The 19854-nt window shown below is 26.5% G+C and overlaps 1 protein-coding gene across 1 annotated transcript in view; it reads left to right on the forward strand.

Annotated features, from left to right (window-relative positions):
- Positions 1 to 9997: 9997 nt before the first annotated feature.
- Positions 9998 to 19854, forward strand: part of LOC113550018 (probable Ras GTPase-activating protein) — a 130857-nt gene continuing 121000 nt past the window's right edge. The window contains exon 1 of the mRNA XM_026951601.1: positions 9998 to 10301. Within this exon, the coding sequence (XP_026807402.1) occupies positions 10181 to 10301 (121 nt within the window). The 5' untranslated portion in view covers positions 9998 to 10180. The remainder of the gene's footprint in view (positions 10302 to 19854) is intronic.

Genomic DNA, 19854 nt, shown 5'->3' on the forward strand with positions numbered 1-19854 from the left:
CTAAAATATCACATTAATTATTTAGCCTTTTAGGTACTCGTGATGTTAACAGGATAATTAATTTGAATATATAAATGAAATATATACTAAAATTACATAACAGATAACAATGGATATATTAGAACTTGTAGGAGAGAAAGAGAGAGAATTACTAAACTTGGCAGTAACAACTGTAGGTTGGTACCAGTTAACTCAAACCCTGTACAAAGTACTAAAAACTGAAGATGTCCCTCAATCTACATGTTTTCATACAAGCAAAATCATATCATACTTACCTCATTTATGCCCACCAGACTTAAAATTACAATACAATACAATATGTTTATAATATCTAATCATTTCGAAACTAATAATATCATGCCAGCATGGATATTTTTAAGTACAAACCACTGTATCGTTTTTTTTTTTACCTAAGTATACAATTTATAAATATGGATCAGTTAACAATATACTCACCTGTGAAAGTTTCACAACCAATTAATGCTCTCTTGTAAGAATTTAAATAATATGTGTAAATTAAAACACATGTTTACTTACGAGTTTTAGACAGCAAGTATACAAAAAGTAAAAGGTCTTTTTAAATTATTTCTTATGATGATCTACCTACACCTAAAAGGTACTCAACTTGTAAAAGTTTTTAATAAGATTATTTTAAAAATATTCTAAGGTTGGAAAATTTAATAAAAATGTAAGTAGATAAAAGGTAATTCTTACTTTAATTCAAAACCATTTTTTTCATAATGATTATAAAATGTATTTAAAACTAATTATTGATTTTAAGAAATATAAAATTATTAAATATATTTATTAAATCAACCTATATATATTGTGATTAATGTATAATTCATATTGGGTTATAGCAAATTCGAGTATATATATGATTAAATATTGTTGTTAATTGTCATAATAATAAAATAATTAATTATAGTACATATCAATTATTTGGTAGTCCTTAGATTGGTATAATGGATTACATCAACATATTAGATTATCATGTTTTAAAATGTATTTAAGTTATTCTTTACTCCTAAAATGTGATCTTGTATAATATGATTGCCTGATAACTTATATTATTTGTAGATACATGATATAAATATTAAATAATTTGAGTCGTTAAAAAGTTATATTTTTTTTTATTAACTTAAATTAACAATCAGAGATAATTTGGTCCATCTAAGTGATAATAATATAAATTAAATAATTTTAACCGTAAAATTATATACATTTATATTTTATACCAATACTAACAATTAGTATCTCTTTTCTAGCTCAATAGACTATCAATAGTAGAGCGTAAAATACTTACTATACAATATTTAATAATATATAAACACATAAATATCTGTAATTAGGTATGTCATAAAAAAAATTCTTGTTACTTGTTATTATAAATGTAATTACTATTTTAATCTATTTTCATGTATGAAATACAATACGTCGAAACACGTTGTAAAGAATTATGACACGTAGGTGTATAAGTTATACAGTATAACGTATACGATATATGATATAATATAATAATGTTTGACAAATTGTCAGTAATTATCTCAGTCTTGAATTGTTTATCTATCTATATTATAAAGTAAAATGATTATCCTATTTGAACGTCATAGTATTTTTACGTAAAGTACCTATCTGCAAAAGTATTCGATCATTGAAATATTTGAACTTAAAGCAATAAGGTTATACACTAAAATTTGTTTTCTGAACTATCTTGTGTATAACTATAACTAAAAAGACACGTTCATATGTACAAACTAGGCAAAATATGATAAGTAAATATAAAGATTAAAGATGTCGCAAGAAATAACCAGTGGTCGGGAGTAACGTGCTATAATTGAATAGCGACGCTACACTAGCTTGCTACTTTATTTGTAGCGATTAACATAGCATCGCTATTATGACATTACATAGGTACAATGTAGCGATAAATAGCTTAACAAGCAAGTTAATACGGTTAGTGAGAGAAAATTATGATTTGTTGCTACTTACAACTCTACGTTCCTACAACTTATTTGAGAACAATTAAAATATTTAAAATTCTATATTCCATATAGTTAAATAAATTATATACATTGTTTAAAACTATATGATGTTCAATACAAGATAATACAGCACATGATAAGTATGATATTGTGATAATGATAATGATAACTGTACTTTTAATTTTTAGAGTAAGTTATTAATATTTAATCATGAACTAAGATCTAAACTATCTTAGTTCATATATTTAACTAACTATGTTTAATATATCAATAATATTAATTACTTAATAATTATTACCATATATTATAGACAAAATAATAAAAAATATAATTATAATATTATATAACCATTATATTTTCGGACTTTTTGAATTTTGATATTTGAAAGTATTTAATGGGTACTTTGTCCTTTTAATTTCAAAACATGAAGCGACTGAAACTATACAAGGATTAAAAAAAAATTTAAAAAAACTATGCTGCGAAAAAGTAAGTAGTAAATCGCTACATTCAAATAATAACGTTAGAAGTAATGTGCTACAATTAATAAAAAATAGCTGAGCACTATATAGTCTATATTCTATAAGTATAAATAGTTAAAAGTCAAAACCAAATTACCATACATGTGAATAACTGCATAGCATTATGTGATGAGCTTTAAATAATACTAACAAATAAATTGTTACTGCGCGCTAACCTCTTAATAATAATTGTTATTAATATTATAAGTATTTTAATATACTTGTAGGTTAAAAATCACTTAAGAACTATTTACTATGGATATACATTATGGAATGCATTTTCACGTCACATGTGTTAAAGACAACATTAATATTTTATCTTGACATCCTCTTTAGGATATACCATACACTATACACATAGGTTTATTACTTATAGGTACATAAATGTATTCCATATGATTTTTAATAAATTTATATACACATAATTTAATATAATATAATATAATTTTATTAATATATAAGTATAAAAATATAAAAAATAATTGAATAGCTTCCGTTGCTTGTTATTTTTAACCTGTGTATATTATGTACACCTCTCATTCCTATAAAAATAAATTTCAAAAAGTGGGCAAATATATAATCACTTCTCTGTACAATAGATGATTATATTGTTGTTGAGTGGGTCACTTTAATGGATGTGATACATTTGAATTCAATGATAAATCATTGCATACTTAAAACGATTATGAGCGGAGACGATAAGTCAGCCTATATTAATAAATAAACTATATATTTTATTATATTCATATATTATACGTACATAACCAAACTTTGACTGTGAAACAAAAAAGAAATGATATAAAATACGGTGCTATAGGTATTGATTACTGGTATGACAATTGGTGACTCGGTTCTATTGTATCTCAATTCATAATGGACAAAAATTGCTTTTTGAACTAATTTATCACATTTATTATGATAGCATACATGTTTATTATACATGTATATTAAACATAATTGTTATTAAATTTTGCATTTTTTTTTCTATTAACTATAACAAACCCAAAAAACACACATCATTCTAAAATCAATAAATGCATTGTTCCGCTTAGAATCTAAAAATCAAAAAGGTAATAATAGTGTCTAATTTTATACTTTATATAGGTAAGCTATTTGTATAAATAGCTGAATAGTCGTATATAATATTATATATTGACATATTGTCTTACCGTATAACACCGGTATATAGCAAAATTAATTAATATTGACTAGAAGGTAGGTTAAGTACCTATAGCTAATAAAAAAAATATAAATTAATTTAATATTACCTCGAGAAACCAATATAGAAAAAATTAAAAATATTATACACAATGCGTACATCATTTTAATTGTAATCATATCGTTAAAACTATATCTCTCATTTGTATTTTTCTATTTAATTTTATAATACTCATATATTTATAAAATTAAATAATTAAAATAACAACTATAGTTAGCACACGTATAAGCTATACATTCAAGAAATTGAGCTTCCTAGTGTAATATAGTAAAAAATTAATTGGAAGTCAAGACAATCAACAACAATGACTGATAAATATAAATGTGAACAGATTTCATATACACATACATAGTATGGTATTAATAACAGTCATTAACCACATTTGATTATTTTTAATTGATTCCAACCTAAAAAGTGTGTACTGTTTTCGTATCTATATGCATATACTAAAACAATGTTCGTCCTAGCGTCCTACCGAAATGACTCAAAAATATATACCCAGAAAGATATCTGTAAAAATAAAATTAACATAAGTATATTTTCGGGCTGGATACAACTTTTATTTTTTAAAACGATTTTCGTAAACTCCATTTATGTTTCGTTACAATTGTTACTTATACTAAATCGACGTAAAATAATTTATGGTTCATTGTTTTTTCTTGCCAAAAACATATTTATGGTTAATAGATTTTCCTTGCAGAAGAAAAATATCAAGTAGCATATATTTTTTTTTGAAATATAATTTATAAATAGATACTTTACATATTGTAAAATTAATAAATACAATTTACCTATTTATAAGCTATGGTATTACATATTATAGGTACAAATATTTTTCTCAGCAATAGTGTCCAGATTAAATATCAGTTACAAGTTACAATATCCGACGTAGGTACTGGTTGTGTATCATTGGACAATTTTCAAACTTCATTCAGCCTGAATTTTGTTTCAAGAAATGTATGAAACATAAAATAGAAAAGTTTCCCCAAGTGTCAAAGAAAAATAACATTAGGATAATATAATTAATATTTCATTAATAGCGACAATAGCGTAAATATATTAATTGTGAAACTATGTTTTTTTCAATACCTATCTATAAATAATAAATTAGTTTTAAAGATGATTCAATAAGGTAATACAGTAAGGGAATTTTTATAAGTAAGTTTAATTAATTTTTTTTTCTAAGATTATTAAATTATTTACAAGCCAGAATAATTATAACCTATTTTTTTTTTTTTTTTTTATTGCTAACATCATCTACATAAAGTTATTAAATCAGTGATCAGTCACATATGTTTTTGAAAAAGAATTTGGCAATGTTACAGATATTTTTGTAATCTGTTGCTGCACATTGATATTATATTATAAGTATAATATAAATATATTTTTATCACGAAACGCGTTATTCTTAAATACAAAAATACTTGCATTACAAATTAAATGTCTCACATTGCCGGCCGTAGTAGTTATTTTCGCATGATAATGACGTATACGCATGTTATTATGTAATAAAATTAGGTATTATAAACAATATTACTAGAATGGATAATATATGGATATATAATAAATATATTATATTAGTATATCTAGTATAGTAGTTTAGATACATATATAATTATATATATATATTGAATTATTATTTTATATACATTATACCTATAAGATCATATTCATACTTGTTACGTCGAGTTAATGATTCTATAATATATTTAATAAATATTAATTTAATTATTTACTGAATATAATAATAATAAATATATATATTTAAACATTTTATCAAGAAACAATTTTTATAAACGTATTTATAATATGAATAATATATGATAAACCTGCCCGTTTGGATATTTCCACTAGCAGGTGTTTCGTATTTATTTTATGTTTATACGTATACAGGATATTATTTTTTCTTTACCTAGTATATACATACAAGACTGCTGATATATAATGTGTTCACTTACCCCCACAGCCTACAAATATTTGTACCGAAACGTCCATAAAATAAAAATTGGAGACAAACAAAATGATAAATATGAGATTTCAAAGGTTCTTATTGTGTGTGTTAAAGTAACAGCTGTAGAAACTATAACAATACAATAATCTATCTATAGTATAACACTTGCTACGTGTTTCAGTGTTTGTTGCTTGTTTCATTTATAAAAACGTGTTACGTGTACATCACAACAAACATTTTTAAAATAATAATACGATTTGTAGTAACTACATATAAATATATTTAAAAGTATTAAGAATTTTATGATACTTCAATTTGTTTTTTATCTTAATGTACCAATATTAAATTATAATTTTACATGGTTCGTCTCATTCTCAAGTATGACTTTATTTTTTGGTACTCTCATGTATATGTATTAATAAATACTAATTCGTAATATAATTATTCAAATAAATACGAGAGAATTCAACAGAGGTTCTTTCTATTCACATGTTACTAGCCACTAGACTGACATCCTGGGCTAACTATAGAATATTAATAAAAAATCTACTAACTGGAATTAGTCCTGTCTTTAAAAAATTGAAATAATCCCTCGTTGTATTTACTGTATATATGTATCTTTTATATCTTTGGAATATTTTCTATCTTTAACGACTGCAACTATAGGTTTATTTTGGATTAACAATTGGACCATTAATCATTGCAATTTCCAGCCAACAATCTTTAATTTGTTTTAATTTTAATTTTTATATAATTACGCGGACCACACCGCCACGGTCCAAGTACCTACTTAGTACTTATAGATAAAAATTACATATTAATAAAATATATACAGTAATTAGCATATTATAAAAGTTAGTTATATGTTATAATGTACATAAATTAAAAAAAAAATGTTGGATCTTCGTTGGTTATGTGCTTCGTCCATAAAGAGTAAAAATCGGTTGGTTGAGAGAATAATAAGTGGTGTAGTGTTCAATGGAAAAAGAATAGAGTGATTGATAATGGGTTTTAACAAGGATTAACAGAATAAATTATTAATTATTTTAATTTTCCGTGAAATTATATATGCCAAAAATTTTTTTGATTATTTTATTTACATATTATATATTATAATATAATTGATAATTAAATATTAACACCATTTTGTTAGAGCTTATTAAGTAACAAACATATTAAAAAACTAAACTTGTTTAAATGAATAATAATTTTAATATTTCGTGTACGAGATATGAAGTTTTTTTAATTATAATATTTTTTTGATACATTATTATATGCATTACCTACAGGCTACAGTAGTACAGTAGGACAGTAAGTACTAAACTACCAATACAGTGTACGATGAAGATACATGTTGTATATAATTTAAAAATTCTAAGATAATACACTAGTAACCTGTATCCAGTTCTTGTACAAGTTTTTATTTCATTACTAAATGTAACGCTAGATATATAATAATAATGTAATATAGTATAATATACCATAGTATCGTACGAATAACCTACATTTTTTACTCGTATTTTATTGGTTCTACCATATCTATAAAACATTACATACGTCATTTAGTATACATTGTATATATGATTTTCTTTTTCAGCATTCCTTAAGAATAGAAATAATAATATTTAATAATATATAATATAATAGGTATACTAATACTTCTAATTAACAGCAGTATTTTCTTGTTATGTCCGATAGAGATGTTAAGTTGTAAATACGAATAAATCAACGTGTGGTTTACGTTATATTCAGAACTAAAGAAAACAGTTATATAGATACTTATATCTTATACACGTTTTACATATACTTATATATGCTGTTTGTGTATAGAACTAAATTTTGTCTGGTTAGGTAATTTTAATAATAATAACTTAGCAACAAATATTGGAATTATTTTGCTATTGCTCTCATATAGTATATTAATTTTGTATAGCACTCTGAAAATGCACGATGTAACTCGCAGTGAGGTTCATAAACCTCGTTTTTGTCGATTGTTGGTATAAATAAACACATGAATATAAAAATAAAGGTTAATTTAACTTACATTTTAGATCTTATAGTAACTAACACAAATACACGACTATATGCACAGAGAACTTTTTGAAGAAAGACCATATATAAAGTATGTATACGATAACCTATTATGCGCCCGATACATTGCACCACTAACTGAGACGTTCGGATGTGATAAAATAATACGTCGTCGATTGGTTTTCGTTTTTAACACCTTTTAAACACGACTGTTAAAAAAATTGTAGAAAACGTGGCCGATAAAAAAAAAAAAAACGTCAGCGCGCGTGGCAATAACTTGTAGCTGCAGTGACGTATATATGTATATGTTGTAGATTTATATATATATATATATATATATATATGTGTGTATGTGTAAATAATATAATAACGACTACGACTATAACGATGAATATATTTAGACCAATCTGACCGAATAGTGATAGAGGGGGCACAATCCTATCGCCTCGTCGGCAATCGATGACAATTGGACTGAATCCAACTGTGGCGTCGGCGGAACAATAATCGCGTCGGGTCTATATAAACCGTCAACAACAACTGTTTCTACTTTCCAGAGCGTCATGTCGTCATGTCACAGGGACTTGGCGCAAAACTCGGAGCCGTGGAATGACGTAAACGATGTACGAGATCCCTCTTGAAAGAAAAATTATCATGAATGAAATTTAAACCGTAATTAAGTCCTTTTATTTTTAATTAATGGTGTATAGTATTTGTTTCACTGTTCTACCATATTTTAATTTTTTTTACCCTTGTACATGATAAATATTGGTACCAGGTCGTAGGTACAAGTGATAATAATATCTACCCTATAAATTATACGTGGTACTATATAGCGTAATACGTTATACATTTAACGACGCTCTGCAAACATTATTTTACGTTTTTCGGCTTTATAGCCAACGATTATTATCAACTTACTGCCCTGTAGAAAATTGAATACATTGCGTCATTGTATGCAGGTTCCCCGTATTTTATAGGATTATCTTGTAAACATAAGTACAATATAATGTCGTAGAACGTATCTCTTGGTAGATACATACGAATACATACAAACTTCTATGACAAAATTAAATCAAGATATGCACGCCGACCTGCAGAAGAGTGGTTAAGACGCTTAAGTACCTTTTCACGTTTATATAGATATTTCCATATTCCATATTAATATATTATTATAGTGTTTATTAGTTTGTTGAGTAAAACAAGATGACATTCTTCGAATTTAGGCAATTTAATAAACATTTCAATATTTGACGATGTTTATTGGAAAACGATGATTGATAACAAATTTATTATAAGCCCGATAAATTGTATACAATATTAAATAGAAAACATACAAAAATATATAAGAAAATCGAAATTGATTGTTATATAATATTACCAGTTGTTGTTATACAAATTTTATGATTGTATTATTACATGCACATTCGTTCCGGTAAAGAAATACTTTAGTTTATGCAGTCGCCTAGGGAATCTAACAAGATTCCCTCCAAACATATTCGCCAATACCAAAAACAAAAGTGACGAGACGTTTCGCACGAGTATGAGTAACCGTAGTAATCACCGTGGCCTTACTTAAAATAAAGTATACCTTCACGAAACGGATTTTATCGTAATTCGTTTCTGATCAAAAACGAAATTCGCAACTTTACTGCGGAACTTCGTCATCACAACAAACGCCCACTCATCCCTCTTGCCGCGGCACTTAGGACCAAAACCTGTAGTACCTATCCACAGTACTATAAACAAAATACGCATGAACAACTACAACAACAACACAACAACAATTATAATAATATAATAACCGCCGGGCACTTGCCAGTTGCCATATAATAATCGACAATCGCGTACGCGCGTAGCATTCGTCGTCGTACGCGGTAAGGGGTAGTGGGTGCGGCGGTGGCGGTCGTCGTCGTCGTCGTCGAGCGGACGTACGCGATAGTAATATTTGTGGAAAAAAAAAACCGTCGCCGTCGCTTCTTTTTCGCTTTTAACGGACGACGCGAGTTGGCGGGCGGGAGCGGTTGCGGCGCGCATAATATAACAATAAAAACGGACGGCGCGACGACAAAGTGTGTGTGTGCACAAGGTGCGCCACCCGCCCTCCCAACACCCCCTCCGCCGGTAATCGTGCACGCGGCGGCGGACGCGCGCGCCCGGTGGCCTTCCGTTTTCAGCGTCTCCAGCGTCGTCACCGCCGCCGCCGGCCCGGCACGCCAACGGCGGCCACCGAGGCACGGACGGACCGCGGTCGGCGGCGGCGCCGCAGCGGTACAGTCAGTTCACGCGTTGCCGGCGCACCAGTTGAGTCGCACGTTGCAGTCGTTCGTCTCGTCGGTCATTCGCCCGTGTCGTTCGCGCCCGCCCGTCCGTCTACGCGTGTGTACCGAACGACGTGCCCGCGAAATCGTGTCCGTTTTCGAACGTTTCGTCTCTGTGTTAATGCCGATGCCGGTTCGTCGTTAGACGCTTGTGCGAAATGAACCGCAACGCCGCGACAGCCTCCGCGGGCCCCGTCAAGCCTTTCGCGGGCAGGAGGACCCGTTGCACCAACAAGCTCGTGTACCCGTGCCGGGTCGAAGGATGGCTAAACGTTTGCGGTAAGTTTTTTTAATTTTACGTGAACAGTTCGCACGACGTTGTCATAGACCTATGATTACCTACTATACTAATTGCCGTGTAAAATAATTATATAATAATAGCTTATAACAGTGGTCAAGTGACGATTAGTACCTGAAAGTGTTTTATGATATAATATAGCTGCGAATTCCGCATAATTATTATATTATAGGGGCAACAATAGCAACTATTATTATCACATATATCGACAAAAAAAATAACGTTTCTACGACTGTCGGTTTTTCGTTCTATGGCCATTGCGGTATCGCTGTTAAATCAAATATTGCGTCGTACATGCAATATACCTTGTACCTAATACCTACGTGGCCGCTATGTAGCATGAACTAAAATATTAATTATCTTAGTCCATGCTACATAGTTAATAGTTGTACTGCACGATGTTTTTCGCGCGTCTCCGACTCGCCGCAGTAGATTTGAATCGCGAGACGTGCTCCGTGACGGCTTTTCGGGTTATCGTGAACCCTATTTACCATACAGGTAGACCAAGGACGTACCATAGATAGGGTATTAAAACGTGTTAACGTTCGTTGGATGCGACTTATTGTATTATGTTTTATTATGGTCTAAGGCTCTTTAAGCCTCGAGGGAGTACCGCATTCGGCAAGACGATGACCCGCAGCGTCGCGTTGCTTTTGCCGCGCTGACCCAATGACCGCGCGGTAGGTGTGCATGTATGTAGAACTGTAGACATAGATGTATAGTACGCATTAAAGAGTCCGAAAATAATAATTTAATATTATTACCTGTGAACATACTACAGTTATGCGTTTCGTACCGGGCGCGCGATGTGTACGCGAGCAGTTCGTTATGTGCCCCGTCCTCTCCGCTCCACCGCTTAAACCCGGTCCCCTCCGACCATCGACGGACCGAAACCGAACGGTACATATCATACCGGACATAATAATATAATATTATTATTACAGTAGGTATAATAGGTATAGTCGTAATCGTACAGTCAGGTAGGCATATATATAACCAATACACGGAGTCTAAGTTTGTGCGTGCGGCATCGCGGTTTATTGCAACCAATTCGTAAATTATAATTTATATACTTTATCATCACTGTATATTATTAATTTATTAGATTATTATTATTATCTGCGCTGTGTTTACGACGTGCTCTCAATAATATACTAGATATGTTGAATGTCCGCGATGTAAATATTATTACTATATGTATTAGGTAGGACTGGTAGCATTTGGTTTGTAAAAACTTAACTAAAATCGTCTTTCAAATATGTATAAGTAAGCCATAAAATTATTTGAATAGACAGAAATTCAACGTTTTGGTTAGGTCAGGATTATTTTAGGTCTTTGTGTAGGTATCAAACTACAATGTGTCACGTTCGATGAACGATGCCATTTCTGTTTTTTTTTTTTTTTTTGAAAAAAACGCGATTCTATTTCGTGACTATAGTGTTGTGATTGTGGTGTAGCACCTAAAGAAACTTTGTTAGTAAATTATTTAATAGCTGTATTTATGTTGTGCTAGGATTATTATTAATTGTCGAAATAAATTAAATAATTATATAAAATGAGCCAGATGCTACTGTTATGAATATTATGATTTGATGGCGTCGTATGCTCATAAAGTTTTTTTCGATTCGTATATTATAGATGGTATTATATCTTGATGAAATACTAATATCGTATAAATATTAGGGTTAGGTACATATATTTGTCTACTATCAAGGTGGATTTATAAATCTACCATGCCCACCTTATATTGTATTCGTACGTGACCATCTGGGCGTGGAGTATACCATAGGTATGATAAACATTTGTTTTGATGATAATTATATGTTGATTAGTGATAACTATAAGTATAAATATTAGATCAAAAATTAATTTTAATTAATACATTCTTCTGCAAAATATACGTATAAATTTAATGTATTTAATTTCATTTATACGTAGGTACACGGTACATATTTATATTCTATAAATACGTAGGTATTGGTATTTCGTTCCTATATTAAATAGATAAATAATTCTTTAATAATTTTATCCTGTCCTAAAAATAATAAAATAACAATGTGTTAAAACAAAATGCTTATCACAGCCACTAAAATTAAAATTTAATTAAACGGAAATTTTTTTTTTTTATATTTATACAGTTTTGGGTTTAATTTATTTCATATTTTGACAACAATCAATAGGTGTTTTTCAAAAAATATAAGTAGTTATTTAATGATACTACTATGAACTAATTTTTATTGCAATTTTAGATAAACATAGGTAATTCTTTTAATTAATCTTATGTGATAATGCAATAAAACTTCTACTAGTCTCCTTTGAATTTATATAAGTAGGTATATTATAATATTACACGTATTTAACACGACTATTTGACTGCATATTACTTTTAATTTATAAGTCAGTATTAAGGTAACATTTTTATTTTATTTTTGATATAAAAAAATTATCAAGTACTAAAACTGACTTTATTAACTCATTAATTTTATACTAATTTTTTTTACAAGATTTAAGTTTTTTTCAAGATATTTATTTGTTGTATAATTTTTAAATATCTATTCGTGGATTATAATTATAAAATAATTTAAATATAAATATGATATCAATTTGTTTATCATTTATAATATATTTTTTTTTTTAAGTTAGAAAATAAATTCTATCAAATTTAAGCTTAGCAAGTTTTAATTTAACTTTGCTCATAATTTATTTATTATTATTTACAATAGGTAGTACCTTATAACTTATTCTAAATAGGAATAATGTTATCAATGGGTGGCTTTTTTCAAAAAATGCACGTATATTTTTTACACTTGTTAAGGTACGGTTTCCCTGCAGCGTCCAGACGTCATCAATTACTGGTCTGGACATAGTAAGCGTCTGGACATGGCGTCATAACGCCGTGCTGTTCCACTCTTTGACCTTGCAGGGAAACCGTACCTTTATAGTGTTACTATTATCAAATATTTTTTAGTCAAATGTGTTTAAATACATGCTTTTCATGAAAATTACAAATTTAAATTTTAAATTAATCTACTTAATAAGACTTATTATTTTATTGTTTTAAATTATAATATTTATTATCCATGAATAAAATATTCACGTAAAATCTAATGATTTAGAAAATGAAATTTTAAGTTAATAATTAACCAAAAAGTGTATTATATTATATAAATAGTGAAATACTAAAATTAATAATTATACTCATTATTCATTATTCTAATTATGAATTGGTTTAAAATGGTCAATGATTATTATTTTCAATAAAATACGAGTATAATAATTATATATTTATGTACATCTTAGCAAAACTACACAATAATGCACTAATGCGTTTACTAAATAATTAACGTACCTATCCAAGTATACCTACTTATCTTAGTTATATTATTAGTACACGTTTTGTAAATGAATTAAACACACAATTACATGATCATATTTATACAATTTAAATAATATTTATAACTTTGTCAGAATCATTTTAGCGTGAATAATTCACTAAAAATTTTAAACGGTAAAATTTAGACGATCTCTAGATTTTATTAGGTATTAAGGAAATTATATTATTAGTTAAATAAAAAATACAATATGTAACTGTGCTACTGTGTAGGTCCCTTTATTTTGTTTAATAATAATTACCTCATAAAATCGTCCAAACATAAAATCAATTCATTGGTTTGATAATTAAATATTTATTTATTTTGTGAATTTAGTGTAGTGATGAGTTATTGACGCAGAAACCCACTTAACTACCTTTATAAACATATTTTAGTGTATGTGATTATACTGACTAACGTATAACATAATATGTGATTTCTTTTACTTTCGATAGTTTGTATAGACAAGAAATTGGTAGTATAGTAAGATAGTTTAGATTAAGCTTTCTCTCTGATTTCTATACATAATGAACACGAATGCATATCATGAAATATTTGTATACTAAATAATGAAATATAGTAATGATTTTTTTAAATGTTTTTTCCTATTTTTTTTTTAAATTTAGAATTTGTATTATCTGTAAATATATATATATATATATATATATATATTACAATAAACACAAATAATATTTCTAAGGTTTATAAATAAAATAAATTAACTTCAAATTAAAAAAGACTAAAGTTTTGAGTAAAGGAGGCATCTAGTGATAAACCTTCGTGACATCGAGTAGCAAAAGGTTTTTCTAATTAAAATAATTAACATTCCTACCTCATTTTGTGATTTTTTGGTATAAGGATGGATACATTTTTATTTAACTTCCTTATTTTAAAACGTGTATTGATAATAACAATATTTCTATAAAAAAATATATATTACATGATTAGCTATAAAAATAACAACAACATAATTATAATATATATTTAATTTAATCATTTTCGTATTGTCATAATGAATGTAGGTAGTCGTACAAAGATTTTTTTCGTTTTGATTAGGAATTATTTTTAACATTAATGACATAACATCCTTAATGGTTTTAAGAATTATGAAATACACTTCGATTTTACCTTGGTATTGTTTCCATACAATATATACAAGGACAAATACTACTCTATCGAAAAACAGAGGACTACCTTTATATGTCTATAATTCTGATATTATATTAATATTTTAATTAAATATAATACATAACTAAAATAATGCTGATAAATAAAGAATTCAAATATAGGTAAATCAGAAAAATAATAAGTTGATAAACTTCAGATTTTAAAATCACCTACTTGTGATAAGTATATAGCTATTTTCTTAAATTTAATATCAGATTAACATACGAGTATAACATCCATATATTTTGTATTACTTTCCATATTTAAATTAAATTGATTACTTAATAACAAGTGAATTGCTTCTTATTAGTTCAAGTATTTTGATTATTCTTTTATGTAATCTAAATCATTAAATACTTGAATATATTAATGTATTTACTTTAATGATTATTAATTTACTTTCCTTAATTAATTTTAATTTTTTGATTATTAAAAGCAATAATAATTTATAGTAATCGAATTTATAAATTGTTGGAATAATATGAATGAATTTTAACATTATAAATGAACAAAATAGTTTTGGCAATCATGTTTGGCATATACTTATGACTCATTTGACCTATTTGGATACTTCACAGCCTTTGCGTATGATAAATATAAATATAAAATGTCATTGGAGACTATAAAGGGACATTAGATTTAATAGTTAGGCATTAATTATACTTACATGCTTAAAGATCAATATCTAATTAAAAAATAATATTTTTAAGGTGTATTGAAATGGTTGACATTAGTGAAAATAATTGTTACTACTTACTTGTTAGATATGATATAGATATTAAATTGTATAATGTATAAAAAAAATTTAATTTTTGTTGTGGTTCTTATTAATTTTTGTACAATAGTTTACTAAGAAGTAAGTTTGGGCCTAACTATAATTTTTAGTTCATATATTAAATACGAAAAAAATTGAGGGAAATCGTTGACGAAGTTTTTTCATGTCAAATCATCACTGAATATCCTTTTATTTCCTTGTATAGAGTACTATACATGTATAAGTATAGGTAGATTGTATAATTTAATGAATTAAAAACAACAACTATAGAAAGTAACTAGACCAAGTTGATAACGAATGTAATTGTTTCTATAAACTGTCATGTATTATTTTCATTGTTTAGAATTACAAATTGTTATATCAGCAATAACTGTTTATATTCATCATTTTTGCTTTATGGAGCAGTACACGAGTGTTATTAAGCTCAATGGTTGATATTGTTTGCCATTGAAAACACTGACATGGAAAAAAGTTTATTAAAGGTCATATCACTCATAATGTCATGTAATTCTGTACAAAAGGTCAAGCCATTTTATTATTATATTTTTTTTTCAAATAGGGGTGATTTTTTTAACCCTGTAGTCATTAGACTGCTTCTAATAAAGTAGTTTGAGTGAATATTTGATGATAACAAATTAATTATAGTTTATAATATATATTCTAGGTTAATCAATAATTATGTTTATAAATAGTATAGGTATATAATTATTTTCAATAAACAAATATAAAGTATATTTAAATTTATTATTTGATAGTAAGAAATACAATTTTATGTTTCATATTTAAAATACAGAATAAAAAATAATGAATCTACAAATTAATAAAGATTATTCATCAATTGTTGTCAGTTGACGAATTATATCTTAATTATCTGCGTGATAAATATTTAAATGCTATACTCGTATAATTATAATAATAGTTAATAATACCCTAATAATTACTTTAATTAAATATGTATTTTTTTATTTATTGAATTATTTTTTGATTATAATTAATTATAACTCTTAGACCATAGTTATTTAAAAGATTTTATCAAAATTTGTATTTTAAAATAAATGTACCTATTAAATTGTATTATTAATATGTATTTAATAGTTTAGTCTTAGGTTTAGACTTTTTATAAGTTTAAATAAAATGTGTCATTTATAGACACTATAGTTAATTAATAATTTTTGTCTACATGTATTTTATGCATCTAGAAATAGATCTTCTAAAACGTAATATTTCATTAAAGTATGATTTTGGAATTAATTTTACTTGAGTACTTACTATACTTACTTAGTATTTAAAACTGAATAAGTAATTATTATAATTTAAAATTATATAAAAAATGATATAATTAAATCATGACATTTAACAAGTATAAACATATTTGTATTATTTAACAAATGTAAGCCGATTAAAATACATTTTTTAGAAAATATTACTTGTATAATAAATATCTATATTGTAGTATTAAACTGTAGGACCAAACAAAGCAAAGAATAATTTCAACACGATGTTCGTGATTCATTAACAGTCGGGAGTCTTTGTTAAGGGGAGAAAATATATATTCAGTATAACAACCATACAGTAAAATATTATGCATATATAGATATTTTGTATGAATTCAAAAGGATTACGAAATCTTCCATACTTATAAAATTGATGAGTAAAATGTTGGCAACTATAAACGGGTTTAGTCTATTTAAATTACATTAATTATTTTGATTTATTAATACAAACAAGCAAGATGTTTTTATGTAAATACTAAATAGGTATCATACATATTATTTATATATTTGTATCTTGGAATATATTATTTGCAGGCACAAAATATTTCTACAAAAATCTTAAAAAGTATTATTAGAATTTAAACTAATATTTACTGAAATGTATAAATATTTTTTCGGATAATAATTATTTGTCAGCTTTGTAAGATAAAATGAAAATAATTCTTTACACTTAAAATATTAAAGAAGTTATATAGCATAGAATAATTATCTATTAATTCAGTTATTACTGTTGAATTCACATTAAAAATTATATATTTGAGTATATGTATAAAAACACAACATAGATAATTAGGTATAAATTATATTAATTAATTAATCGAAACACGATGAACCAAATTTTCCGATAAATCAATGGTATTAAATATTAACGGAATGGCATTTATACACTTTAATATTTTTCATTTATTTATCAATGATTCAAGATTTATGTTAATTTTTTAATCCCTAGCCCACAGTATCTAGACTCTGTATTTAAATTATTTTCAATTCTATATTTTATATTTAACTTTTTATTATTTATTTTTATTTCGCTTTATGTCGATTTCAAGTTTATACTAAAAACTTACATAATATTTAGTTAACTTCAATCTTCCATTAATTATTATTTTGTACAAATTATAAATAAACTATTAGTTTTATTTATTTTGTCTAATCATCATAATTAATATTGTTGTATTTGGTTGAAACATGTATAATATATTATTATAGGTTATTTTCTTTTATTTTCTTAAAATACATTTTTCAGTGAAAGTTTGTTCAGAATTCTTAAATATATGTACAATGTCACAAATAACAATAGTTTTTATATAAAATTGTTTATACATTTCTATAAAAATATAATAAAATGTATACAATAAGTATCTACATTCTACATAGTTTATTATAAAGTTCTGAGTTACTTAATAAAAAATTATAGTACCTTCCAAGAAGTTAGTAATTCTAATATCGATTGTTAATATATTATGAGAAAAATATATTTATTATCAGTTGTTAATTTTTTTTATAAACGTAAGGGAAAAATCTTAAAGGATAATGCACGGACTTTTATATATTTTGATGGTTTGCTATTCACAGCATTTGGGGTCCACAGATGTTTCCATGGCAACTGACAAGTGCAACATACACTCTCACCCTAGCATCCCTCAGAAGCAAATCGATATCAATCTCTATAATATACCGTGTAAACTTCGCTAGTAATAATATTTTTAATAGTTGCCAGTTGCCACATAAACTAAGCTATGCTATTAATCTTAAAATAATGTTATATATTTAGTATTTATACAAATATAATTTACTAACACTGTTTTCTGTTACTAATATCAATTTTAAGTGAAATTTGATATTGGATATTATAATACTATCAAACCTTTTAATGAATTTCATTTTTGTAAGTTAATACAATTTTTGGTCAAATTATAAAATATTAGAATTATTCATTATTCAATTCACATTAGTCATGAAAAAACGCAATAAATGTAAACAATTGTAAAAAACCGTTAATTAAAAAAAAAATATCTTAAATATGCGTATTTTAAGTTAAATTTCAGTAGTGATTTCATCTAGTAAATAATTACATAATTAATTCTGCACCAAAGGATTTTTGATTTGTATTATTTGATTATAGGTAACGTGTAACTAAATAACTGAAATTGAATATAGGTAAGAGTTAAAAATGCTATAATATCTTATAAAATTGAAACAATTTAAAGTTTGAACATTCTAATATAAATACATACTTACTGGTTTGAGTTACTTATTAGTTGTTAGTTATTACGCATTAGGATTTTGCATTAAAACTATGTGTATACAATATAGTCTTAAAATTTTATTTTACCTATAATAAATAACAAAATTAAAATATATTGATGTATTGCTAATTGGTCCATAATATTAAGTTAGTTATACCAAATTTATCTGAGTTAAAAAAACTTTCACGTCATTCTTGTCCGGCATTATAGATACAAGAGTTTATTATTGCAAAACAAATAGGTGTGGACGTATAGTTAGTGACTCACTGATGTAAAACGTAATCATTCAAATAATATATGTTCAGTTTACATCCAATGTCCTCCACTCAATGATCTCATCTTCAATTTCCTATTATTATTCGTTATTTATTAGAGAACCTTCTACCCAATTTAGTCGAACAGATTTTTTTCCATTTTAACTATTGCAATACTTAATATATCTATATATATCAATATACACTTTGTGTCTTGATAACTAAAATGAGTGTTATCTTCATAAATTATAACATGTGAAATCATTGTATTTTATTAGTGTAGGCGTCCATTTACGTCAGATTTATAAAGTGTTCTCAAGAACTTTCAATTGTCATAAAAATCATTTTATACACTTATTATTTACACCTCTTACCTACAGGATACAACTTCCGTGGCTGTCTATTACAAACATTTTATGTTTACTAATAACTTTTAAAAGACGT

The sequence above is a fragment of the Rhopalosiphum maidis genome, chromosome 1 (assembly GCF_003676215.2).
Source record: "Rhopalosiphum maidis isolate BTI-1 chromosome 1, ASM367621v3, whole genome shotgun sequence".
NCBI classification, from domain to species: domain Eukaryota; kingdom Metazoa; phylum Arthropoda; class Insecta; order Hemiptera; family Aphididae; genus Rhopalosiphum; species Rhopalosiphum maidis.